Genomic DNA, 27,203 nt, shown 5'->3' with positions numbered 1-27,203 from the left:
TGCTGGGCCCAGGTGCGGCAGATTGACGGGGTCGACCAAAACCCAGAAAACAGGCTACCCACCTCCTACTTTCTAGTCAGGGGAGGCCTGCTATACTACCGAACCCAGCGCAGAGGGGAAAACATGGACCTCCTGGTAGTCCCCAAGACCCGAACTCAAACACTGTTGCACCTGGCCCATACCTATCCAGTCGGGGGCCACCTGGGGGCCCGACACATTGGGGAAAAACTGAAGGACCACTTCACGTGGCCAGGGATGGACGCAGAGGTCCGGGCCTTTTGTCACTGGTGCCCTCAGTGTCAGAGTACCGCCCCCAGGAAGCCCCGCTGGCGCCCCTGATCCCACTTCCCATCATCAGTGTCCCCTTCCAAAGGATCGGCAAGGACCTCGTAGGGCCGCTCCCCAAGTCCGCCCGGGGCCACGAGTACATACTCGTCATCATGGACTACGCCACCCGGTACCCCAAGGTGGTGCCACTATGCAAAGCCACCTACCGCAACATCTGGTACTCCTGTTAAGTCCTGTGGGGATCCCAAAGGACATTCTGACCGACCAAGGTATGCCTTTTGTGTCCAAGCTGATGTCTGATCTGTGTCAGCTGTTACAGGTGAAACACCTCAAGACATCTGTCTACCACCCGCAAACTGATGGACTGGTCGAGAGATTCAACCAGATGCTAAAACAGATGTTACACCGGGTGGTAGACGAGGAAGGAAGGAACTGGGACCTCCGCCTTCCCTACGTGCTCTTCGTCATCCGGGAGTGCCCCCAGGCGTCCACGGGCTTCACCCCCTTCGAGCTCCTCTACGGATGGTAACCTCGAGGACTGCTGGACGTGGCCCGTGAAGTGTGGGAGGAGCAACCGTCCCCATTCCATTCGGTCATCGACTACGTGCAGGAGATGCAATAGAATATTGACCGGGTAACCCCGATAGTTCAGGAGCACATGCAAGCCACCCAGGAAGAACAGAAACGGGTGCTCCTACTAGTGCCCAGTAGCTCCTGCAAGTTCCTGGCCCGGTGGCAAGGCCTGTACATAGTCCTCAAGCGAAAAGGCACTGTAAACTACCGCCTGCAGCAGCCCGTTAAGCGAGCAGAGGAAAAACTCTACCACATGAATCTGCTGAAGAAGTGGGTAGAACCGGCGCCAGTAGTATCGACGTATGCGGCTCTGGACACAGATCACGGCAAGAGTACCTTGGTAGAATTGGGGGAAGATCTTACCCCCACACAAAGACAGGAGCTAACTGAGTTGGTGGACCAATTTTCTGATGTGTTTTCTACCTCCCCAGGAATGACATAGCTGGTCCACCACGAGATCAATACCCATCCAGGAGTAGTGGCAAGACAGTGTCCCAGAGGCCGTGTCCCAGAGGCCCGGTGCAAGGCTATCGAGGAAGAAGTTGCCCGAATGCTGTGGGACCACATCATAGGGGAGTCCAACAGCCCCTGGTCCAGCCTCATCATTGTCATGCCGAAGCCAGACGGAAGTATGCGGCTTTGTAATGACTTCCGGAAGCTGAATCAGGTCTCCGAGTTTGATAGCTATCCCCTCCCCCGAGTGTACGACCTCGTGGAGGGACTGAGGAGTGGTTCATGTCTACCCTAGACCTAACGAAAGGCTACTGGCAAGTTGCACTGGCACCGGACGCGAGACCGAAGACGGCCTTCAGCACGGCCACCAGTCACTGGCAGTACTGGGTTCTCCTCTTCGGGCTACACGGGGCACCCGCAACATTCCAGCGGCTGATGGACATTGTCTTGCGACCCCACCATATGTTCGCAGCCGCCTACCTAGACGACGTAGTCATCCACTCCTCCACTTGGTCGGACCACCTGTTTCACCCTGGGGGAGGTTCTGAAGAAATTCCGGAAGGCCAGGCTGACAGCCAACCCCAAGAAATGCCACCTAGGGCTGACCGAGGCACAGTACCTGGGCTACCGTATTGGCCGGGATATGCTGAAGCCACAGGCGAAGAAAATCGAGGCAGTGAAGGACTACCCCCGGCCCACATCAAAGAAACAGGTACGGGCCTTCTTGGGGTTGGCAGGGTATTACCGCAGGTAGCTTCCCCCCTCTCAGACCTTACGAAGAAGGGCCAGCCGGACCAGGTGAAATGGTCTGCGGAGGCAGAGCAGGCGTTCCAAGCCCTAAAGGAGGCCCTCACCAGCACCCCACTGCTACACAACCCTGTCCATCTTAAATAAAGATCCCTCCATGAACGACACTAAAACAGCCTCCTGTGTGTCTGTGCTCTGCCCACCGCGGGCTAAATTCCCTACAGTATATATATATATATATATATATATATATAATATCTATGTTAAATATAGGTGTGCAACAATTATTGGCACCCTTTTAGTCAATACTTTGTCCCTTTGCCAAGATAACAGAGTCTTCTCCTATAACGCCTGAAGAGGTTGGAGAATACATGACAAGGGATCTGAGACCATTCATCTATGGGTTTCAAGTCAGGGGACTGGGATGGCCATGGCAGGACCTTGATTTTGTGGTCAGTATCACAGCTATATTCCTTGGTCTTACCCACTGTTATAAATGACTAAGGGAATTTGGCCTATGTGTTAAGTTCCTACTCCTACTCACCCAGGTATACTAAGAAAAATGTAAAATCTCAATGGGAATACACTTCAAATATATTTTTCTCATATGAATTTATAGGGGTGACAAAATTGTTGCACACCTATATTTAAAAAAGATATATATTTTTGGATAAACCTGTGTTGTGTTTGCAATTGTTTGATATCCAAGAGAGCAGAGTATTTTGTGAATTTTTTGAAAGACAATTTTTCACAGCCTGCTTTGCTCATATATACCAAGGGTGCCAATATTAGTGGAGGACACTGTATCCGCAAATTCTAAAAGAAAATGTCAGGGCACCTGTCCGTGATCTGAATCTCAAGAGAAAGTGGGTCATGCAGCAGGATCTTAAGCAACTACTATTAGGAAATACATCTCATTGATTTTGAGGTGTTCTTCACATACTTTTGTGTGTGTGTGTGTGTGTGTGTGTGTGTGTGTGTGTGTGTGTGTGTGTGAAAGCATTTAATCATATCATCTGACTTTCTGTTTAGCTACATTATTAAAGGAAACAAAATGAAAAGTTTACTTTTGATTTTGCTTCGTCTCATTCTGTTTTGTTTGTCTCTTTGTATGTGTGTGTGTGTATGTTCTGGAACATCTCAAACATCTCAATAATGTAACATAACTTGTCATGACGGACATAAGCACTCTGATAGTCATTTTCTTGATCATGCTGTACAATTAGTGATACAATTCATTAAAGGAAATAAAAAACAATACATTTCTTGTATTACATCATGATGTAATAAAATTAAACATTATATCTATCCAACATAATGGATGTAAATATTTCATATATGATTATGTACATACAGTGCTCTCCACTAATATTGGCACCCTTGGCAAATACGAGCAATGAAGGCTATGAAAAATTGCTTTTACTGTCACCCAGGTGTACTAAAAAAATTTAAAATGTCAATGGGAATATACTTCAAAAATATTTTTCTCATATGAATTCATAGGGGTGCCAATAATTGTTGCACACGTATATTTAACAAAGATTTATTTTTTTTATAAACCTGTGTTGTGTAATTGTTTGATCTCCATGACAGCAGAGTATTTTTGTGAATTTTTTGAACAAAGGATCAAAAGTTTAAACAATAAAGACAATTTTTCACAGCCTTCTTTGCTCATATTTCCCAAGGGTATTTTACATTTGTTATACGTTATATATAATTATTATTATATTTAATTATTATTATTATTGTCATTATCTTTTTATATGTATTATATATTTTTATATTATAGGCATACTAGTATAGAATAAATCTCAGTTTATATAGTAAGATAAAAGCAATTTTAAAACATTGACAAATATAATTCACAATAAATTCATGCAAATTAAGAATCATTGTCATTGTTTAATGCGTTCGTGTGTTTGAGGAGGCAAACTCTACCCGCTGGATCACTGTGCCAACCTTTCTTACTAATTATTTATTATTTACATTATTGCGTTGTTGTTGAAAATAAATATTTAAAGTTGAAACCATGGAAAACATTTGTCCTTGCTTTAAAAATGATATCAAACCAGTTTAATGATTCATGTCCTGGATTTGACTTGGATTAATGCCAAATATTCTGATCTATAATTACATGACACTTTACACCGATTGGCTGGCCAGATTGTATATAAACAAGCACACCTGCTCTCACCAGACACTTTCTTCAGGGAGATTCATTCTAATAACCCGATCGTAGTTTGAGTTTATTTTCAGCTCTATCTGACAATGTATTTTGTGCTTACTGTTGTTTTGCCTCTGCTCATGCTTTCCTTCGGGGAGTGTGCAAGTGTCAACGACACACAAAGCAAAATTGCCTCCCCGTATCCCAGTACGATTTCCGTGTTGAATGGACAGGTATGGGGAACATGGGGAACTGCAGTGAAGTGTCCTTCAGGCACATACGCTACGGGCTTTAGCCTCAAGGTGAGTGCATCGCTTTTTCAGGGATGACTAACTACTAATTAGCAATTTTTGGAATGAGAATTTATAAGCATTGATAATAAACTTAATATCTAATATACAATTTCACACTTTGTGGTATAACTACAATTTTTTTGGTACATATTTGTACAAGCGTATTAAATGGCTAAGTCGCAGTCAACAATGTATTAAACCATGTATTAAAATAAATTTCAGTGTAGCACAGACTGCAACATTAACATTAAGCATAACTGATGTGTGTAATTTGAGTAAAATTCTCAGTTTAAATGATCCTGCAAATGAATTCAATCTCATCAACAAATCATTTTAATTGGTAAAGTAGTTTTTTTTTGTTTGTTGGCTTGTTTTTTTTAGGTTGAGACAAATCAGTGGTCTGGGGATGACACAGCCCTAAATGGAATTGCCCTTCAGTGCTCTAAACCAGTCGGGCCTACTCGTTATGTTGGGCCCTACACAACCATCAGGACTGCTGAAGGAAGGTAAAAAACACATTGTGTATGTTCTTTCCCATGTATGAAATACTGCATATAGATAAGACATAAGGCATATATGACAATATGTACTGAATATTATATAGATATAGTTACCGGACCTACAGAAGATACAATGCGATTCAATGTCATAATTCAAAAGTCAGAATAGAAGACCAAAGTCCATACGATTGGATCACTGAACATATGATCCATATTATCTATCACATAGATCACTGAACCAGGAGCAGTTGTATTATAGTAGTAGTAGTAGTAGCAGTAATAGTAGTAAGAGGAGGAGGAGTATTTGAAGTAGTAGTGGTGGTAGTAGTAATAGCATTAGTAGTATTAGTAGCAGTAACTGTTGTTTTTACAGTTGGGGAACCTGGACACAGAACATCTGGTGCCCCAGTGGAGTACTCAAATCTTTCCAGCTGCGAGTGGAGAGTAATCAGGGAGTGTTTCGAGATGACACCGCTGCTAACAACATAAGGTAATTAGTAACTCACAATAATCCACACATCTGATATTGGCTCAAAAAAGTAATAAAAATCGAAGATTTCATGAAGCTGGTATTCACAAATCATTTTATCTGTAACTATAATCTGATCTTGTTTTTAATGAAATAAATTGATGACTTACTGCATAAACATTGTGACAAATTTGGTCATGTCTTGTTCCTAACCTAACTGTGTTTGATAAAGAAAAGTGACTAAAAAATCATAACAAGGCATGTATTTATAACCAAAAATTCCAGGTTCACGTGCACCGGAGGCAATGTGTTGGAAGGCAGTGGAATGAGCTGGGGTAGCTGGGGTACCTGGAGCTCAGTTTGTGGTGGAACTGGGATTTGTGGGCTCCAAACGAAAGTGGAGCCACGTCAGGGCATATATGATGATACATCTCTCAACGATGTCCTCTTCTATTGCTGCAGCTAAGGTACATGTTTTACCTGGAGTCTGGATCATAAAAGGAAAAACATTAGTGTTGTTATTCAGATGGTTGCAGAAAAAGGAACTATTGTACTTACATGTATACTTATAATATTTAAAGAGGATGACTGATACATGCAGCTCATTGTGATATTTGTTTTCTGTCTCACAGCATGAACTGACAAGAGGAGAACATGAACATGAAGAATAACAGCTCCATATATAATCAAACTAATGATCTCTATATTTCTCATTAAATCAGTTCTCTAAATAGAATATGAATCTTTCAGTAATCACAAAAATGTACTCGCTGATGATTTTGTCTCGTTTAATATCCTTTCCTATACTGTACTTTTGAATGGAAAATCAGTTTTGAATTACTTAATGCAATAAAACATGTTCATCAGCTTAACAGTTTTTCTTTTGTCTTTTTTCAAAATAATTATTGTTCTTGTTAAACTAGAGCTTAACAACACTGAGTCGTATGTTCACAAATGTTAAGACTAGATTTAGATTCTTCTAAATATCATTTTTCCTGCAATTATATAAAAACGTAGATCAACTACCCTGTAAACAGTAATCGATGCAAATCATTGAATTACAAAATCCATTTATTAACACATTGAACTGTTAGTTATTAAACCTTTTTGCATTTCTTCTTTATTCCCAAGTTTTTGACAGCTTTATGGTTAACCATTTCCACCATTTAAAATGTCGAGCACAGTTAATCACTGGTCTCAAGCCCAGTTTGGCGAGGTATTCAAACCTAACTGCATTAAATGTTAATGTTAAACACGTCAAATGCAGAGCACATCGCAGCTGCCTCAAGCCACATAAAATCATGCATTTTCAAATGCATCTGCTGTTAGAGAGTGTTTTTGGTGCTCAGCACCAAAAGAGCTCAAATACTACTATGAGTTTATTCAGAAAGTCCTTTTAGAGATGAATTTGGAAAGGTTCTTCCCTAAGGTTCTAGGACTGAAAAACAAAATAAGTTTAAGGCTGTAATTTTGCTACAGGCAAAATACAGGCATTTTCTGTACCACTTATCCTTACTGAGTTGCCGGGAACCTGGAGCCTATCCCAGGCAGCATGGGGCACAGGGTGAGGTATCACACACATTCCCACACCCATTCATATACTATGGACACTTTCGGACATGCCAATCAGCCTACAATGCATGACTTTGGACTGGGGAAGGAAAACGGAGTACCCAGAGGAAACCCCCGAAGCATGGGGAGAACATGCAAACTCAGCACACAGGGCCATGGCAGGAATCGAACCCTCAACCTGGAGGTGTGAGGCAAATGTGCTCACCATTAAGCCTATAAACAACAGAAGTCAAGAAAATGAACACAAAAATATGAGGATACATTTGTGAATTTGTCCATTTGGGGGTTTTCTCCAAAATCCCTGCAGTAGTTACTAACATGCTGTGTTGTTGTTTTTGTTGTTGCTCTGTATTTTTGTATTTGAAACTAATTTTTTTTTTTTTTTAAATCCTTTGGTCAGGGTTTTAGCTAGTGTGCATACACTATCCAGTTTGGATCAAACTTTTTTGAGAGTCTGGAGATGAAAATCCCCGAAATAGATAACAAACTAAATGGAGTTCAACAGATGAGTCCTTTGATAGTTGCACATCTAAATATCAAATACACTATTACACTTAACATTTACATTTAACACCATTCCATTCAGAATTTGTAATGACATTAATGCGGAGTCTAAAAGTTTGGGCATCACCGGACACTTTTTATTTCATCATGTATCAAACACAAATGCAATAGCTGATATTTACTATTTAGGAATACATTCTTTAAAATGGTGTCAGAACCATTTGTAGCTGTTTCAGAAATCCTGATATCAATATCTTATTCAGACATATTTACTTGTTTGTTAATTGCCTCAATATACAAATGAGACAAATGAAAGGAAACGCTATAGAAATTGTAGTCGAAAATAATAACTATGATCCAAGTGCAATAACTATGATATTTGCGTATTAATGTGATATGAATGAAGAAAAAAACAACTGTTTTTCAGGTGATGGAGAATGTTAATGCAGGACATATTCAAACAATTTAGCAAGAACTAAATACAGAGGGATATTGTGGTATAGTATTATGTTGTAGTCTATAAAACTATCATTACAATGACGAAAGCAGATTCGAGGGTTAGCAGTGTGAAAACCATATACACCGCTCTACAGACGTTGAAAAGTGTTCTGGTCAGAACAGACACCCTTCACAAGGTTCTCAGCATTACCTGAATGTTTGACCCATACCATGAAATGCAAGGGGCAAATGATCAGTTTAAAAGAAGAGTCACTGCTAAATTAATTCTTCTGACTGATCATCTTTATCCCATGAGGAAACATTTCTACCCTAATGGGAGTGGTCTCTTCTAGGAAGACTCCGCCCTCATCAACAGGGCACACTGAATGGTCTGATGAGGATGAAAATGATGCAAATCATATGCAATGGTCTTATTTGCTATCAGTGCTATGGTCGTATGACTTTACTATCACCTTTACTACTTTGAGTTGTGAATAAGTGAATAAGAGTTACATTACTAAAGTATGATGGAATTTTATTTGAGAACTATCAATTTAAATCAGGTATTGAGAACTGTACATTTAAACAGTAATAAAAGTAAAAGACTAGGATCAGTTGTCTTTGCCTAAGCAACGACGAGAAGCTGACAGTATATTTTTTTCATCAGGGTTTCTGTGCGAGGAGCGTGCTCAGTTTGATTTTGCCATCCATCGACGCTGTAAGGCAGGTTCCACAGTCCACAGCTGAACACCAGTCCACCGTTACCACCGGAGCTTTATGCCCTCCCAAAGACAACACACTCTCCAGACCAGCGTCTCCCTTATTCAGCTTAAGACACGAAAAACGCACAGAATTAAGTCAAATAATAAGCACATCAGTACATTAAAAATAGCCCTTTAAACCCAAAACCTACAGTGTACATATATTTATTCTGAGAACTGAAACTTTAAACTGCAACCTTCTGCAAAAATAGAATTTAAATAAGTAATATTCATTTTCAGGCAGAAATCTATTAAGATTCCTTTTCAACCAAAATATATATATATATAAACATATAAATACTAATAATTCTTGTTTACTTTATTGCACTGAGATAATGTAGCTGACGTTAATGAAACTGAAGACAAAGACATTAGAGTTAGGTGTTTACACAATAATATCAGCATTAGTACTAGTAATTATACTACTACTCTACTACTACTCCTATTATTACTACTTAAAGAACTGAAACTGCTAAATTTAAAACACATTTATACACTGTGACTGAAAATGGTGTGTGTGTTGTTTCATACCCAAATCCTCCTTCACATTATAAAACACAAAACACGTTTGCTTTCTTGGAGCTGATAAAAATAAAATCTTTGTTTGTGTGTGTGTGTGTGTGTGTGTGTGTGCGTGTGTGTGTTCACCCGATAGATGAGTCCTCCGGTACTGGAGCAGGTGAGGACATGCTGCCCCTCTGAATCGAAAGCAAAAAGTCGTCCACGAGGCACCTGGACCTGCTTATAGCCACTGTACCCGGACAGCACAAATGGTCCCACGGCATCCTGAGATAACGAGTATTCTGACTGTTTCACTCCAGAGCGGTGGATGTTCCACTGGATGAACTGGAACACACACACACACACACACACACAAACACACACAGAAACATACTTTGATCATAAATGACCCCACAAGACTCTAAGAGAGAAGGGAATTATTCTTAAAGTAACAAAGAATGCCTAAACTACGTTTAAGCTAGCTGATAAAACCCTTTAGTAGATTTAACACACACAGACTTACCTTGCCGTCCTCTCCAATGCTGAACACAGTGTTTTCATCATAGCTGAACTCAACACTGTAAACTTCACCATCATGAGCCTTCCAACTCATAACACTCTCATACCTCTGCATGTCTGCACGGTAGGACAGATGAGATGTGTGGTGACGTGAAGGAATGGACATATAACGAAGATATTAACGTGCAACGTGGTTAATGAGTACGTTTTTAAAAAATCAAAAAACATTTGATATTGCTAACATTATGCTATACTAGGTTAAATGGCATCAAGCATACTTTGAAGTCCAGTACATAATGCGATATCTGTAACAACGTCAAAACGTTTTTAACACAATGCTGCCTAACAAGAAAGATTTCTACAGTGTTTAATAAGCCACAGCAGACAGAGTCTTTTAAGAAATCTTTTTTAAAAATATATATTTTTATCAGTTTCTATAAACAGATAATAGAATCATTGCATAGCGGTTGCAATGTTACGTAAGGAATAAAACACAATGGGGCATATTCTAATGGGAAAATGTGTGTGATGTGTTATAGCTGCACGCCCCAGTGCATTTTATTCCGCTTATACAACAGCAAGTTGCCGATTACAATTATTATTACAATTGTCTTTTAGAAATTACTGAATGTTATCAGTTATGTTGTACCAGGTGTGATGTTGCATACAAGGTGAAGCTCTACCCAGAGATACTACGATGTACTGAAAACTATAATATTGGTTTAAACAATTATCATATTATAAATTATCATACCATGAACATATGCGAATTACATATTGGCTGTAAATTAATAACGTTAAAAAGTTTAATAGGAAATATACATATGACTTTATAAATTCTACTTTAGTGTCCACATCTGCAGATTCTGCAACAGCGATGATAATAATAATAATAATAATAATTGAATAACGATCTTACCGAACAGGCGTATGATGCCGTCGGCAGCTCCAGTTACCAGAAGATTCCCGTTGTGGTTGAACGCAATGCAGTTTACAGCTACAGGCCCCGGCTCCAGTGCAAACTGCAGCTACAGATAAATAATAAATAAATAAATAAATAAATAAATAAATAAATAAATCACACACACCACAATGTATTGTACAACAATACAGAATCACAATATTCACTAACACACACTGTAACACATTATGTGCAACCAAGTGTCTTGGGTCCAAGTAAAAGAGAGGCTATAATAGACAAGTTAACATTCTAATAGTACATCACAATAAAATACCACAAGAATGGAAGACGTCTAAGTGAGTGTGTATGAGTGTGAATAACCCAGACAATAGTGTACAACACCATTAAGCACATGGGGTTGAAAATAACATGATACCACAACAAAGCCCATTATAGCTGAACACCGGAATAACAACCAGAGTGTTTACTTGTTGTTTGACAGTCTTAGTGTCCCAGAGTAGCAGTTTTCCGGATACGGGCTGCATCAGATGCGGGACCGTTTCTGAAATGCTGCCCGAACGAGCCACAGAAGCAGCTGCTGAACATACAAACGATGTTCCACTGGGACTGCAGGCCAGTGATAGTATCCTGAAACACACACAGATATACAAACATCCATTCAATAACATTTATACTACAAGACTGCTGAAGGCTTGATTCTGATTGGTCAGAAGGTGTCGATTAAACTTCTATAACAGCATCTCATCCTTATACGTTATGGTTTCTATAGTAACAACTTTTCCAGGGACTCGTATATAGCAGATGCTCCACATAAACAGGATCACAAACGTGTAACTGTTGATATGGTGAGGTTTTCGGTGGGGAGGCGATTATTTAACGGTTTTTGGAAGGGTCAGTGCTTTTTAGCAGTCAGAGGGAGTGCTGTGACGAAGTTTTACAGGATGGGAAATTCTTCAGGATGGAGAACGATGCTCTTTGTGGTTTCTCAGTAACATACAAAGCTGCATTTTTGTCTTATCAACCTCACAAGAGAGAAGAAAGAGAGACTGTTGTCTAATTTATCCCTGCCCATTTTAAGAAGGTTTCTCAAAGGTTTTTCTTACCGTTGATGAGCTTCGTCTATAGACATTTCATACAGATTTTTCTTAGCTTCAGTATCATACAGCCTCACCGTGCCAACCCCACTGCCCAACAACAGCTGCAGAGAAAACACAATTGACAAAATAAGATTAACCACACCTGAAAGAAAGCTTTCTTTCTACGTCACATAGTACAAATTGCTAAAAGCAGGGATATTAGCTGAATGTAAATTTGTCACTCTTCTACATGGTAGTTCTTTCAAATTCATTTTTATTATCTGAAATTTAAAGACAAATGGTTCAAACGCTCTCTACTGACTTCCATCGTTTATGCCAAAATGTGAACAGAAGGAATGAGTTGTTTCTTACCAGTCTGTCTGGTTTTGTAGCCCATTCCAGTGAGAGCAGAGGAGATTTGGACATAATGGTGGCTTTCGTTTGCATAATGGGGTTGAAGGACCAAACTTTCACTACGCCATCCACGTCCAGACTTGCCACTTTTCTACCTGAACTGTCCACCCTGTTCAAAAAACAATCAATAGTGTGTTAATATGTGTAAGCCTAATGATTAAAAAAAGAGAAAGGTATGTGAAGAGGATTATTATATTATTATAATCGCCATTACTGTTGCTCCCTTCTCTGGCCTCGAAGTAGTCATCACTCCCCTCTAAGGCCTCGCCGTTATTGCCATTCCCACCTTTGGCCTCGCCATCATTGTCCCTTCCACGCCTCTGGACCACCAATAAGCAGAGTATATAAACCCCAGTACTCCAGTTACTCGGTGCCAGATGTTTCTGGCTTCCAGCGTGGTACCAATCAGGCATCCCAAGTTCAAGCCCTGGCCTCGCCTACCACTCAAGCCCGCTCATACCCTGCCTCGCACCCCCTTCCCCATGGCGCATCCGCTGAGCATCTAATCAACATAAGATCTAGGTTCCACTCTAATGCTCCAAGAAACGTTACTTTCAAAAGCTAGTATTCTGGGATACACTTGATTCTGTGCAAAGTTTGTATCTCCACCCACCTGCAGTGCATGATGGAAGAGTGATGCTCTCCATACTCCTCCTGACTAAGTTTGATGAACGGTTGCTCAACCCCAGACCCGCCCGCTTCACTGTTAGCCTGAGCCTGTTTGGTTGGCGAGTCAGTTACATCACACTGGCCCTCCATTTGACCCTCGGACTCAGAAACCTCGACTTTCTTTTCAGAAGTCTGTGAAAGAAAACACAAACAAGGGTTCTAAAAGTTTTTATTTCATTCCCAAACTAGTGTATAGCCTAGTGTAAATTTGATCATATAGCATACATTATAATTCCTACTGCCTTATGCACACATGTATATACAGTAAGTGAATAATAATGGACCTGTGCTGCTTGTTTGAAGAAAAGCTCTTTTCTCTCTTTCTCATAATCCATCTGCCTCTTTTGCCTTGCAACTGTATCTACCAAGGTAGCAGCAACAGAGGTCATCTTGGACTCTTTTGAGGTTGTGGGGTCCTTTATCTTCACCGACTACAATAAAAAAGGACAGAATTTAAGCATTTCTCAAAACAAAAATAACTTTTGGTGTCAGGTTATGATAAATAGGTTGTCAGGAACTAAGACCAGAAAATAAAAATAATAATAATAGTAACCTAAAATTTACAATCATTTAAAGACCTTCAGTGCAAAAGTGTTGATGAAAACAACCAGAGGACCGATCAGGAGTTTTTGCATCTCCTCAAAAATTAAACCTGACTGGCCGAGGTTTCCTTCCTCCCAAGGGTGACCTGTGTAGGGGAGGAGCTTGTTGCCCCCTGAGGTGTTCGCACTGGGAATCTTCTGCCCTGAGGCAAAAAGGAGAAGAAATTCCTTGAAGGAGTGGTGGGGTTTACGACACGCTGGCTCGACACCAAGTCCCTGCGACAAAACACACATGCACGCCTCATTCTCTTCTTCCATCGGTCCATAAATAAATCGCTTTGGAGGAATTTGGATGAATAAATCAATACACGGCCTTAAAACCGATCACGGAACAATAAGGCCTGTGTAAGCACCACTGCGTAATCAGAATTACTGCTGAATGGTAAGACTGTCTTATGACTTATGAAGAGGAAGCTTGGCTTACTTTTAGTATAATGGACAAATAAAACAATTATACAATTTTATATATAAATATATATAAGCATTACTAATTGAATATATCATACTTTGCATTTTTTAAGTTTTTCCATATATGAATGAATCTAATCTAGCCCATGGGTAGTGTTGCAAAATACTATTGTGAAAATAAATAATGGGAACATCCGAATATTATTCCAAGACTAGGATTATGGCTTTACAGGAGATTTACTTGCTGCTGAGGATATACTCCATTTAATCCAAAAACCAAAACAGAACAAGAAAAAAATTCACAGGAATTTTTATTCCTTGTTAAATTTCTTTTAGCACTACAGCAGGCTCTAAAAGACTAAAAAGAGTCCACTAACAAACACCGTTTTTATATGAATCAGCTAGCAGAGAACTCATTCGATTTGAAACTGAAATCTGATGCTAGATATTTCATTCAAATGGACAGACTGGTATCTGTTAACTGCACGGCTTCTGTGATTGCCTTGATCGCTTTATCAATCAATTCATATTTATTTTATTTGCATGCTTTTGATGTTACATTTACTGGTATTTACCAGAATACTATTAAGAATGCTTTTATGAAATGGAGTCTAGAGTTGAACTGATATAAATTTGAAAAAGTGCTTCATTGAAACGAAATGAGGCAGACGAGCCTTATGGACACAAACAGGTTAGGCTGTTGGCATGCCTTGGTTATCTTCCATTCTATATTATTTCATTAGCTACCATTAATTTCCACCAAACAATCAACGTAGACACGCCACATAAACCAATTCTAAAAAAAAATAACGTGTAATCATTGATATTGTGAACATTTCTGTAAGATGATTATTACTCCAGTGTCAGCACTTTTTTTTAAAAGTCTTTTTCTTTTCTTTTTCAGACACGTTTAGGTCTTGAGGACGGAGGGTGTCGTGGTTTCCCAGTATCATGACAAGCTGTATTTTTTTTTTTAAAGTCTTATAAGGCCTACTGTTTCGCTGAAATAATCTTCAAGCATCTTATCTTGACTTAGTGCTAGGTTTTTGGCGGAGTGAAATTTATTCGAACTGTTGCTGTTCTACTGAACAACAGTCAGATAGCTTGTGCTTTATCTTCTAAAACTCTACCATGCTGTCAAAGTTAGAGGATATTTGTAGTGTTATCATTCTATCTACATAAAATGTAGACAAAAATCATTGTGGATTTACATCAAGGACCCGGGATGTAATCTTGTCTGAGATACGTCATTTAACAAGATTAGCTTCTGCTAATTGATTCAATTAAGACCGTTCTTGTTAGCAGACTCAAAACAGTATCCTTCAGTCAAATTTAAAAACACCACTACTGCAATAAAACTGTTGATTCGGTTCCAAAAGTCGGCCCTCACAGCTCTGTATCTGCGAGTCGGTCCATGTGCTGGACGTAAGCAGGGAGTTTGTGATGCAACATCTCCTCTGCTTTCTTGGGCCTCGATTCTCCTTGAAGTGCAAATAACTGAAAAGAAAACAAAAACAAAACAGGAGCATAAATGTCAATCATTGACTAAGCGCATACAAGAAAGTATCAGGTTACTGTGCTATGATTATATAAGATCTGTGCTTTCATTATCCAGCCAGCCATTTTCTGTACCGCTTATCCTATACAGGGTCGCGGGGGAGCCTACAGTCTATCCCAGGGGACCCGGGGTACAAGGTGGGGGACACCTTGGACAAGGCGTCAACCCAGTGTAGGCCACAATCAAACACACGCACTCATACAACCATTCACACACTACGGACAATTTAGAGATGCCAATCAGCCTACAATGTGTGTCTTTGAACTGTGGAGGAAACCAGAGTACCCGGAGGAAACCCCTGAAGCACAGGGAGAAAACGCAAACTCCACGCACACAGGGCAGGGGCGGAAATCAAACTCCCAACCCTGGAGGTGTGAAGCAGACGCGCTAACCACTAAGCCACTATGCTCCGCTGCGTTCATTATTTACAGTGAAGATGAAAAAAGACTTTACCACTTGGCGCAGTTGTTCATTCTCCTCCTGGATGCTGGTGGTTCTCTGAACTTCAGCATCAAAACTCAGAAGCACGGGCTGGGGTAAGCATATTAAGGAACGTACATCATGGTACATCATTGTACTAAGAACTGTATGGATTTTCATATCCAATCATATTTATAATATAAATATGACAGATTGAGCAACTGCAACTTTTTTAGCTAAGTGTATTTGTACATTTGTATTATTCTTTTAATCGTTTTATGACTGTTGAATACATTTAAACGCATTTTGATCTTAGTTGCGAGATATCAGATAGAGGTTCCATCCCTGAAATGTCCTGAAGCAGAGTACAGGAAGGATATGCATACACCGGAAAAGAACACTGAGGAAGTTGTGGAGGGAAACAAGGAAAGTATCTGCCCACTGGCGGGAAAAATATGGAGAGAAGCTCGGATTTTGTTCCGGTGCTGAAATAAATGGCAGAATGAACCAATCACGCCATTCTGCCTGGCCCTGAAGATCAAGAGCCTGCTTCTGGAAAAACTCTTGTGTCTTCTCCAGATTCTTTGTCTGAGTAAGATGAAAGGAGAACGTTAAATAACAGGTAAACACAGAATAATAATAATAATAATAATAATAATCTGCATAGTTGTGTGTTTAAGGTAAGTATCTAGCACGTAACTGTGAGTTACTAAAGCATTGTTAGCTAGCTGTGTTAAGTCAGTTAATACCTTAAACAGTTATAAAAGATTATCGTAATATGAATATATAATAGTCGCCTACCTGAACACTGAACACGAGGTAGTAACGAAAGAGACTTGTCCTCAGTTTGTTAACAGTGGGTCTGTAAACATCCTCCAAACGGCTGAAGAATCTGTGATCCAGGTAGCTCCAATATTCTTTCAGTCCAGGAAGGTCATAGCTCTGAATGAACTGATGAAGCTGGTCGATTATTTTATCCACCTGGGTTTTGGAGTGTGCATTAGTATACACATGACTTGGCAATTCTGCACCACACCACCACAGCCCTGACCATGATAAAGCATTACTGAAGATGGATGAATAAACGAGGACTGATATGGAACTGAAAAGAATATCCCCCTGTGATATTAGCGGGGCGTATAACCAGTACATACTCATCAGAATAGAAGACTCACTAAACACAACACAAATATTTACACGTAAGCACGTTTATTGTGTTTCAGGATGGAACGTCCCTTTAAGTTCGTTTAAAGAGTGAAAAACATGTAGTTACTTTGAGGTGATTTAACAGAGTTACATGGTGGTACGTGTGATTCTGTGAGTGAACGCAATGCACATAATGTAAAATGTATGTTGTGTTATATGTACACACACACCAATTAGCCATAACATTAAAAGCCCAACGCTTAATATTACGTAGGGGTGTACATGGTCTGCAACAATGTTTAGGTAGGTGGTACGTGTCAAAATAACATCCGCATGAATGCCAGGACCCAAGGTTTCCCAGAAGAGCATCACGTTGCATACTGCTATTTAACGAAGACAATTTTTCACACAGACTTCTGTGCTCATATTTACCAAGGGTGCCAATATTATCGTTGGGTGCAGAATACATATAAAGTTATTTTATTAAGATCCATCACGATGAAAAGAAAAAAAAAAAGAAACATTCATTGCTCAACTCCTTTGAGATACTTACTCGAAATCCTTTCTCTTTGTCAGCTTTGATGTCAGTGTCTAGATGTTTGAGAGTGCTCGTAAATCCGCGGTATATTAAATATTCACGCACGAGATCATCTGTTCTCTCCACCGCCGACGCCATCCTTACATCTGCTTCCAATAAGAAATATATCGTTCCATCGTGAAATGGGTTACACGATTTAAACACAGGTGCTCCCAATCAGGCTGTTCAACGAGCACAATACACCACGGTATTTCCTACAGCGTTGTAGATTTCTCAATTCTGACTGGTGGTTAATTTTCTCTAGCAGCAGCTCTGGCAATAAACCTCTAAAGTTTATATTAATTCTCTCGTTCTAATATGTTGTCGCGTCTACAGTAACAACCCGTTCACAAGAACTGGTACGGTGGACAGAAAAAAGGCTGATAATAAACAGATCTGGTGTTGTTATTTAACCAAGAAACAGCACGTGAGTGGATATAGTAAAAGCCTTCTGTAATGACGCAAATGGTTATTTAACATGTACGGAAGACGTCTCCGGTGTTTTGTTTAAAGGTCAGGATGTTTTCTGCCATCGACGTCTTCAGGACAGAAGACTTTGCACTTTCTGGTTGCTCTGTAACATGACAAGCTGCACTTTTTTCTCTTTTTTTTGGTTTATTAACATCAGGAGTGAGAAAACAGAGGTGGGTGATGGAACTATAATATATGTGTGAACTAACTTGGAACTAACTTGTCTTGTGGACGTTGCACATCATTAAATGTAACTATGAATGTATAAAATAATGATGACATGTCATTTATGATAAATAGGCTACAGAATAAAACTACAGTTGGCGAAGTGCTTTGTATAAGAAGACTAAAACACTTTGTGACGCAGCGTTATAGGAAAATAACCAATCTTGCGTTGGCAACGTTTCGCATCTAGCCACATCACACCACCCTGTCGTTGATTATTTTCCCATGACAGCACATCCCAGAGTGTGTTATTCCTTACACTATATACGCATACCATACACTTTAATACTGCCAAAGGCAATATTATGTCTGCATTTTGTCAAACTATAAGTTGCCAAATAAATACAAACGCCTACTTTTTACGCTTTACACAACGGATACCATAGACTTTACATACACTTACTGAACTATAGCTTAAAATGTGTTTAAAAACAAAGCGGAATGACGAATGTGAAGGTAGCTAACGAGCTAATACAGCTCTACAGACGTGTCCATCATCATTCTGTTTGTATTGTACCATTTACTACACCTATTAAATAATTCAATGGCAGAACTGCCTTGAAATACGATGTTAATTGTCTTAATATAGCAGCTCACCGATACACAAACAAGGGACTGGAAAAGCTCTTCCGGTTTCCTGTTTTCGTGTGTCTCGTGCTGGTCATGTGATTTCCTTTCAGGTCAGCTGACAAGAACTTGCACGCAAACTGCCAGAAGAGGGCGCGCGACCTTTTTTTTTGTATTGGTGTAAGGATGCTTCTGGAAATCCGTATCTGGGAACTGCAGGGCGTCGTTTAATCCAAAATTTAAGCCATTAAAATAAATAAATAAATAAATAAATAAATACAAATAATATTCAGATCCCCTGTGTAACTGCTACCCCATTTTCATTCTTGTTGTTATGTATATCACTAAAGAGGCTTATTGTCAAGATTTTAATTCTGTTAAGGGGATTTACAGACCACTTGGGTGCAGCACCTATTAAAAAACACTAAAGTACACTAAAGCAGTGGTTTTCAAAGTGGGGGCCGCCAGGGGGCACCCAGGGGGCCTCAATAATTTGGTGTGCCCATCCCTCCCACTACTATGTTTTCTCTTTCTCACTCTCAGAAACACACACACACACACACACACACACACACACACACACACACACACACACACACACACTCAATTCCTAATGTAATGTAATGTAAAGATGTAATATGTAATTATTAATAAAAAAGAGGGATATATTCAGAAGTCTGTATTTTTAATGTGTTTTAAAGACATCTTGCAAAAGGGGGACCTCGGTCAAATGTTAATGCCATTTGGCGGGTCTTGCCCTGGAAAAGTTTGGGAACCCCTGCACTAAAGCCCAGTTTAGTGCAAGGGTACAAAAGAAACTTCAAACCCTGCCCCCATCTTCTACTGTGTTCTCATCTCAACCACCAGTATCGTCTCTCTTTTAACCCTGATTTGCCCACTGACACTGACACTTCCGCATCTTCACAGCTTCTTTTCTACACCATTAAACTCACTCTGCCCTCTCACCTCAAAACCAACACCCATCGGCCCGTGGTTGGCTGACATTCACAGGTTGCACTGAGAGAAAACTGAGGAAATCTTTCCCATTTCTGTAGCTACTGCTAAGATTGTCTTCTTTCATTCTAAATCAACACACACACACACATCTCTGGCCTGCATACATTTTTCCTTAGTTAACCCCCGTCATTTTTGATGGCTTCGCATGGTCCTTGTTCCTATTTCTTTGTTCCTTAAGTCTGCTTAACTCATACCTCTTGTTAAATATGTATAGGTCACATAGAGCAATCTCAATCTTTGAACAGTATCATACATTATATTTTATTAACATTATAAATATTTTAGTACATGCTAAATGGTCTGCAATTATATCGCGCCTTTATCCAAAACGCTTTACACTGGTTCTCATTCACACACTCACACACCAATGGTAGCAGAGCTGCCATGCAAGCTGCTAACTTGCCATGGGGACTAACTTGGGGTTCAGTGTCTCGCCCAAGGACACTTCGGTATGGAGTCACGTGGGCCGGGAATCGAACCGCCAACCCTATGATTAGTGGACAACCCGCTCTACCACCTGAGCCACGGCTGCCCTCATAGTATATCATGTCATAAATTTATTAGGACTGAATATTAATATGAATACAATTATTTATATTTTTCTTGAAGCCATATTTTGATCGATGTGGACATCGAATGAACCACCTGACATAAAGAGGAAACATTCTACAATGCACAGTGCCGCTGCCTGTCTAGTGCGGCTTGAGACCATACCGTACAGTTATCCAGCATACAATCCAGCACCAAGTTTTTAGCTGAGTAATTTTAAATTAGTCAAATTAATGTCAAATGTTGCTCCTCTCACGAGCATGGGGCAGCATGTTTCCTGTCCCAGTGGGCCTCTAATAGCACTTGTTGCAGTTCCCATGTAGAGTTGGTGTGAGTTGCATGCCAACTCAGATCTGAAATGTCAAGGCTCTGAGGTCTCTCTGAGGTCTAAACATTCTGTTAAACACAGATGTATACAGGAAGGACAAAACTGTAGACACAATAAAGTGAAAAAACTAGAAGAAGCTATACACAAGAATAGGGTGAACACAAAACTGTTGGTCATCCAAGCCATATTACGATTTCATGATCTAAATCTAAATTTTAGTAACAGATCATCATTGTTTGCGCTTTTGTTCACGCAGCATTATTTTTAAAATCATATGCACAGTGTCTATGGAGTCTCTGCAGTCTATCTGGGCATGCAGCCCTTTCTTTTCTGTCTTCAGTAGCCACTCGCTGTGGCTGCTCAGAATGGTTATTGCTCTGAAGCAAGTTCTTGTGCCATGCTCCTCCTTGGGTTGGTGTGCTTCTGTTTGTGTTTGGGTGCTGTCCAGCATGCTCCTCCCATTGCTGTCTGTAGTGCTGATCCAAGGCAGCCCCGGGGGCAGTGATTATCCCCCATGACATCAAGCTTCATTGTATTTCCCTCCTAAGGGTTGAGTACTGGACTCCCCAGAGTAGATTGAATGAGAGGGTCCATTTACAGGGCAAAGAAGCACTTGGTTATTTAGCAATTGCAGCCCGTTGAGAGGGCGCATGACTTCCATGACTATTAGCTTGTTTGCCGAGTCTGAATCAGACTCAATCAAAATTGATAGGGCTAAAATATACTCATAAAACTCATGAATCAACATTTTAGAAATGGAAAAATTGAAAGAAACCTTTTCCAAGTGTGCACAGAAATTGCAAAAATCGTACCCAAGCACAAACATGGAGCCAGCACTAGCTAAATGATTAGTTGATTATGTAAATAAGTAGTTAAAAAAAAAATATCGTGCCGCATTCAGCATATATTTTCTCATTTTGTTTGTCAGTATAAATATTTAGAACACATTTCAGCTCCTTTGGCTCATCTTAGATCCTGTGGGTCGGTTTATGAGCGTGCCTCTACAAAACCAGGTTTCATGCAACCTAAATTACGCAGCATGTTGAGTTCACTTCCTGTAGTCGGGTTGATTCAGAGTAGAATCACTTTTCTGTTGCAATAAAATTGTACTAGACGATGTAATAAAAAAATAATAAAGAACCAAAAACTAAAAATGTCCCAAAATCTGAATATCTATATGCATCTATATCCATTTTATAACTGACCAGTAGATACTTAGTTCTAAAATGAAAGATGAGAAATAGCGTACTTTGTTTTTGTAAGAGTTCACCGAGCTCATCAAGGCATGTAAAAACAATATAAGAACTTAATCTGTCTGTATCTCAAGCATTTTGTATTAGGTTCAGGTACTGTATTTTAGATATTAAACTCTGGACACTCTGGATTTAGTATCTAATCAGTGCTTTGTCCCTCTATTATCCAGAATTTATCATTAGAATAATTCAGGATAATTAATAATCAAATCTACATTATATATATATATATATATATATATATATATATATATATATATATATATAATTTGCTGATCAGCTGTGATCTATGCAACATTCATTTATTTTTCTTTTTACATGTAAAATAATGGCATATTTTTCAAATATGACACAATGCTCCATGGCAGTATATACACATTTATACTGTGTAGTACAGAATACCAGCACTGTAACGTTCTCTCTGCACTATATGGCCAAACGTATTTGGGCACCTAACAATCACACCCATATGTGGATCTTCCCCAAACTTTTGTTACAAATTTGGAAGCACACAACTGTATAGGATGTCTTTGTATGCTGTAGCATTATAATTTCCCCTGCACTGGAACTAAGAGGCCGTTAAAGAACATATTGATGAGGTGTAATCAATATGTGTAACTAACATTTAGAGGGGTTAAGAAAGTACAATCGATATATATCACCAGCATTTAGAATTGTTACTTAGGAGCATAATCTAATAATCAATATTAGTTAACAAGCGTGATCTATATGTATCTGGAAACATAATCTAAAACCACAGAACACTTTTTAATCAAGTTATATTCTAAGTGTGTATTGAGTTAGATTAATGCACAGTAATTGTTTTTCTGTGTCATTCTGCACCTCTCTACACAGCAATAAATTGGCATTAGATATTCGCTGAAAATACTTTTGTAAGTAAACGACCTTGAAGCCCGATACCAATTAACGAGTTAGGATAGGGTCTCAGGAAGGGAGGCAGATATCAGCTAGGACGGCATGTAGAAGAAAACTCACTGAGACATAAGAATGGAGTTTTGGTCAGAGAAATACAAAAAACAAAGACTCTGTCTGAGTGAAAGCCTTTTTAAAAGAAACCTTGTCCTCATAAAACCTTTTTAAGAAAAACAACTACCTGCGCATGCTCCACAAATTTAAGATAATATATAGACTTGAATAATTAATTGTGGAAAAGAAGATTGGTCTGTTTTTAATGAGAAAAGGTAAAAACCCCACCTAAGATGAGCTCTCTGTGGCAGAAAGGTATATTTAAAAAAAAAAGTCCTGTGTGTGTTTGCATAATTTAGACTCTCTTCAGACTGTCTCACATTATTGTTTCAATCAGGTTTGCTTATTTTTCGCATCTACAAACCCTCTGTCTCTGACGTTTTTTGACTTAGGCTGGAAAGAAGATTGTTTCCACTACACCCCAAACATATTCAGGCATGACATTACCCCTGAAGACCTCATGCAGTGGAAGAACTCGAGTGTCCTGCACAGAGCCCTGACCTCAACCTCACCTTACAGCTTCGGAATGAACTGGAACATCGACAACACCCCAGGCCTCCCCGTTCAACATCAGTGCCCGAGCTCACTAATGCTCTTGTGTCTGAATGACCACAAATCTCCACACTCTCACACCAAAAATCTAGTAGAAAGCCTTCCCAGAATAGTTGTGATTATTATAACAGCAAAGTGGGTATGTGTGTGTGTGTGTGTGGGAGCGGGGCGGGTTGTTTAGATATGTAATGTGCTGCTCAAAAAGCACATATCATTGTGATGGTCAGGTGCACACAAACTTTTGAGCATGTCGTGTTTGTTATACGTCGAATCTTCTGCAACCTGTTGATGCGCGGTTTGGAACCTGCGCTGTCGGCGCTAGGACCCGGTCTGCTGCTCCTGCTGCTGCTCGTGCTCGCGCTGGAAAGCCGCCGCGAAGCGTCATGCCAACGAATTTAAAGCTCTGAAAGCTTTCAAACGAGTGACGACCGAATAAAAGGAAAACACGCGTTTCTTTTCCTTTTATTTATTTCACAGAAGTGAAAACCAAGCCTCGCTAACCTTTTCTAGGTCCGCTTTCCGCCGTTTTTGCGTGAAAAATGTAAACATTAAATGTCTCATCTCCCGGGCTACAGCGGCTAAAGGCAGATACACACCTGCTCATAAAGACTTCAGCCTTATTCTTACTGATATGTAAGTAAAACAACGACACACACACACACACGAATGCGTTAACGGTTAATGCCTGTATCACTGGCTGTGTTTATTTATTTAAGTTCGATTTGTAACGGTTCCATCACGTTCTACGCTCGCGCGACGCCTGACTGTGTGAGTCATAGCGCCGAATCGGTTCATTTTTCGAACGACTCTTTATGGCGAGTCGATTCGCCAACATGAATGAATTGAAAGTTTTTGTCCAAGTTGTGTCTTTTATTCAAATGACTACTGGTGCTGTTGTGATACTTTGATGATGAACAGTAAGAAATATAGCATCACAATGCGAAATATCACGATCCTACGGCCAAAGAGGAAACCAGTCTTTGATATTAATCATTAATCTGAGTTGAATTCATTTTAAAAACAACAGGTTATGAAGCTTCAATGCAAGTTAGGCTTTCATATCATTTGGACAAAACTGAACAAAATCCAACCATTGAAGCCTTTTTGTGTGTGTGTGTGTGTGTGTGTGTGTGTGTGTGTGTGTGTGTTTTGTTTTGAATTCGTACAAAACTGATGAATGAATGAACGAAAATGTATTTTAAAGGCATCAGTTAATATATTTAGTCGGTTTTGTTTTTACACCAAACATCTGTATTTGAATCTTGTTTTGTTTTGTTTTGTTTTGTTTTGTTGAGAAACTATTGAAGTTTTGACACCTGGGATACGTTGTTGTTAAGTAACAGATACACTGTTACCGTGTTAATGTGCATGTGTTTGTGGTATGTGTTATTATGTGCAATTAAACTGGATTTTGAATCAGAATGTGATATTAATATGTTTGGTCACACTGTATAATCACCATGCAAATGTTAGTTCTTGCTGTACAGGGTTGAAATTGTCCATTTGAAGGGGGTCTGAAATGTCATGTTATCAAAGTAAGTAATGCTACTCATTGCTAAAACTATAAGATATATTATTTAATAATGGACATTTTAAAGTAGTCTGTACGGGTTAATTCCATACCAATGTAACACACAACTGAGTATGAAGTGTTATCTCTGAGTGAACATGTTAATGGTTAATACAGGAACGCATTTTATTCCATTTGTTATTTGAAGATGGATTAAAATGCTCCAAAACAACAGATTGTAGATAGGTTTGAAACAAGTCTATGTGCAAGTCTCTTTTATTAAACGTATATGTTTTCTGCAAAGGTAAAATTCATATAAAAATCATATTATATTAACCCTGTCCATCCACAATGTCAATGAGCTGTCATATATTTATAATATAAAGCTGATGGGGGTGGGAGCAACTTTCTTTTGCCTTCAAAAGCTCCCTGAAAAGTCACATGACTCAGTGCAATGCAAACTGTGCAGAAAGAGTGATTTTGAGTCCAGTTTTGGGTTGTGTAATAAAACGGTATGATATGATCACGATAAATGATGTCATAAAAATTTACGTGTATCAGCAGTTTCAGACAGCAGACATGTCAGTTTGTTCATTGCGACTAGTGCAGTTTGATTCATTTAAACGGGTCTGATCCGGAAGAATCGATTCAGTAAAACGAGTCGTAACGGACATCGGTAGTGAGTCATAACGGCCCCCTCCCTCCCTCCATCCCACGCGCCACAAAGTGCAGTCCGTGAGCACCGGATTAAGTTTATTACCATTAGTTTGGTTTCATTAAGGCGAGGTGATGATGTGAAGCTTCAGTGGAGTGTGGAGTGAAGTTTTAAGTGCTGATCTGCTACTTTTGTTATTCCTGTGTTCCTGTTTGTTTAAATTGCATCAGTCGTACTGTTACTGTTGTTGTTGTTGTTGTTGTTGTTGTTGTTGTTAATTCATTCATTCATCTTCAGAAAGTACTTTATCCTGGTCAGAGATACAGTGGATCCAGACACACCTTAAACGTGAAGGCAGTCCATATCAGGGCAAAACACACCCACACACACACACACACACACACACGCACACCCACACACACTCACCTTCATGCTTGGGGCAATTTAGCATGGTCAGTCCACCTACTGGCATGTTTTGGGGAGGAAACCAGACAATAATAATAATATTAGTAATAATAATAATAATAATAATAATATTCTAGTTGTGTTAGTAATATTATGTGTTGTATACTTATCAAACACAGTATACCAATGCAGAGTATTTGTTTCTGTGTTTTTGCTTACCGATTAATGTAGAAAACATCCACAGTTCTTAGGCCACACACAAAAAAACTGGACATAATGTACATTTCTTTATCCTCCTCCCTGCAGAGTGACACACTGTTTGGAAATTTCAAGTGTAGTTACATGATCAATTACTATGAATTATTACAAATTACCGGGCTGTATTCCGACTCTGTGACTTTTACATCAAGGTTTACTGTGGAAAAGTTCCTGGTATTCAGAGATGGCTTACGCAGCTGCCCAGGGCGATTTCCTGGGCTCCCCTTTCTCATTATGCAAATCACCTGCACGTGGTTCACACCTCTGAGGTTGAGGATTGTTCTCGAGTAGAGTTTATATCAGTAGTGTCTAGACCTTTTTTTCCCTTCGTCGTCAAACGTAATGCGTAAAAAGCAACACGGCAATTTAAAACTGAGAAATAATAAAACGACTAATGCAATAATATACGAATGAGAAAATGGCAAGCGTTGAAATAAATACGTAATACACGTAATAAGAGTTTAGTGTATTGAAAATCTTTGCCGCATGATTAGTCCTAGCAGAAATTATAACATTGCTCACTACAGGTTTGGTTTAATTTAACTATATGGTTTCCACCCTCATTACTTAACAGCTTATAAAGTAGCACTTGATCCAGCACACCCCATTGTTTTTTTGTAGATTGCCCCACTTTTATTTGCATTTAAACAGTTTTGCGATCTTTTCTGCCTGAGAAGTGACAAAAAACGTCGTGATCGTGTTCGTCTAGGTGAAGACTCGTCATTTTTTTACACATACATTTCCATTTCAGTCAGCTGGGGGGGTTTTTTTCTCTCTCTCTTATGAAGTTATTCCCAGAATGTGGATGCTTGACGCAGATCTTTTTTTTTTTTCTGTGTTCACAGTCACAAG

At 39.4% G+C, this 27,203-nt stretch overlaps 3 protein-coding genes across 6 annotated transcripts in view; 2 read left to right on the top strand and 1 right to left on the bottom strand.

Moving 5' to 3' along the window:
* Nucleotides 1-4,255: 4,255 nt before the first annotated feature.
* Nucleotides 4,256-6,359, top strand: LOC108278693 (vitelline membrane outer layer protein 1). Its single transcript, XM_017492178.2, has 5 exons — nucleotides 4,256-4,527; nucleotides 4,900-5,024; nucleotides 5,392-5,508; nucleotides 5,773-5,954; nucleotides 6,120-6,359. Exons 1-4 carry the CDS (start codon nucleotides 4,330-4,332, stop codon nucleotides 5,951-5,953), a joined length of 621 nt encoding a protein of 206 aa, XP_017347667.1. The 5' UTR covers nucleotides 4,256-4,329; the 3' UTR covers nucleotide 5,954; nucleotides 6,120-6,359.
* Nucleotides 6,360-7,678: 1,319 nt separating this feature from the next.
* Nucleotides 7,679-18,960, bottom strand: wdr91 (WD repeat domain 91). 3 transcript variants are annotated; one of them, XM_053687630.1, is made up of 16 exons: nucleotides 18,868-18,960; nucleotides 17,551-17,681; nucleotides 16,653-16,832; nucleotides 16,233-16,439; nucleotides 15,885-15,968; nucleotides 15,264-15,370; nucleotides 13,516-13,681; nucleotides 13,148-13,294; nucleotides 12,808-12,995; nucleotides 12,153-12,303; nucleotides 11,808-11,902; nucleotides 11,172-11,331; nucleotides 10,702-10,810; nucleotides 9,787-9,899; nucleotides 9,411-9,608; nucleotides 7,679-8,829 (listed from the first exon to the last, which is right to left on the bottom strand). In XM_053687630.1, exons 2-16 carry the CDS (start codon nucleotides 17,671-17,673, stop codon nucleotides 8,665-8,667), a joined length of 2,193 nt encoding a protein of 730 aa, XP_053543605.1. In that variant the 5' UTR covers nucleotides 17,674-17,681; nucleotides 18,868-18,960; the 3' UTR covers nucleotides 7,679-8,664. The 3 variants fall into 3 exon arrangements, with proteins under 3 accessions (XP_053543605.1, XP_053543606.1, XP_053543604.1); XM_053687631.1 differs by having other exon boundaries at nucleotides 17,551-17,684; nucleotides 18,868-18,928; XM_053687629.1 differs by having other exon boundaries at nucleotides 18,736-18,914.
* Nucleotides 18,961-23,859: 4,899 nt separating this feature from the next.
* Nucleotides 23,860-27,203, top strand: part of rab27b (RAB27B, member RAS oncogene family) — a 41,642-nt gene continuing 38,298 nt past the window's right edge. The window contains exon 1 of one of the 2 annotated variants that reach the window (XM_017491798.3): nucleotides 23,860-24,156. Coding sequence is in view for 1 of the 2 variants with exons in the window: in NM_001200832.1 (NP_001187761.1) it covers nucleotides 24,155-24,156 (2 nt within the window). In the remaining variant the exon portion in view is untranslated. 2 annotated transcript variants of the gene reach the window in all.

The sequence above is a fragment of the Ictalurus punctatus genome, chromosome 18, assembly GCF_001660625.3.
Source record: "Ictalurus punctatus breed USDA103 chromosome 18, Coco_2.0, whole genome shotgun sequence".
Classification (NCBI taxonomy): Eukaryota; Metazoa; Chordata; class Actinopteri; order Siluriformes; family Ictaluridae; genus Ictalurus; species Ictalurus punctatus.
Note: the sequence above shows the minus strand (reverse complement) of the source record. Positions and strands in the feature narration are given on the sequence as shown.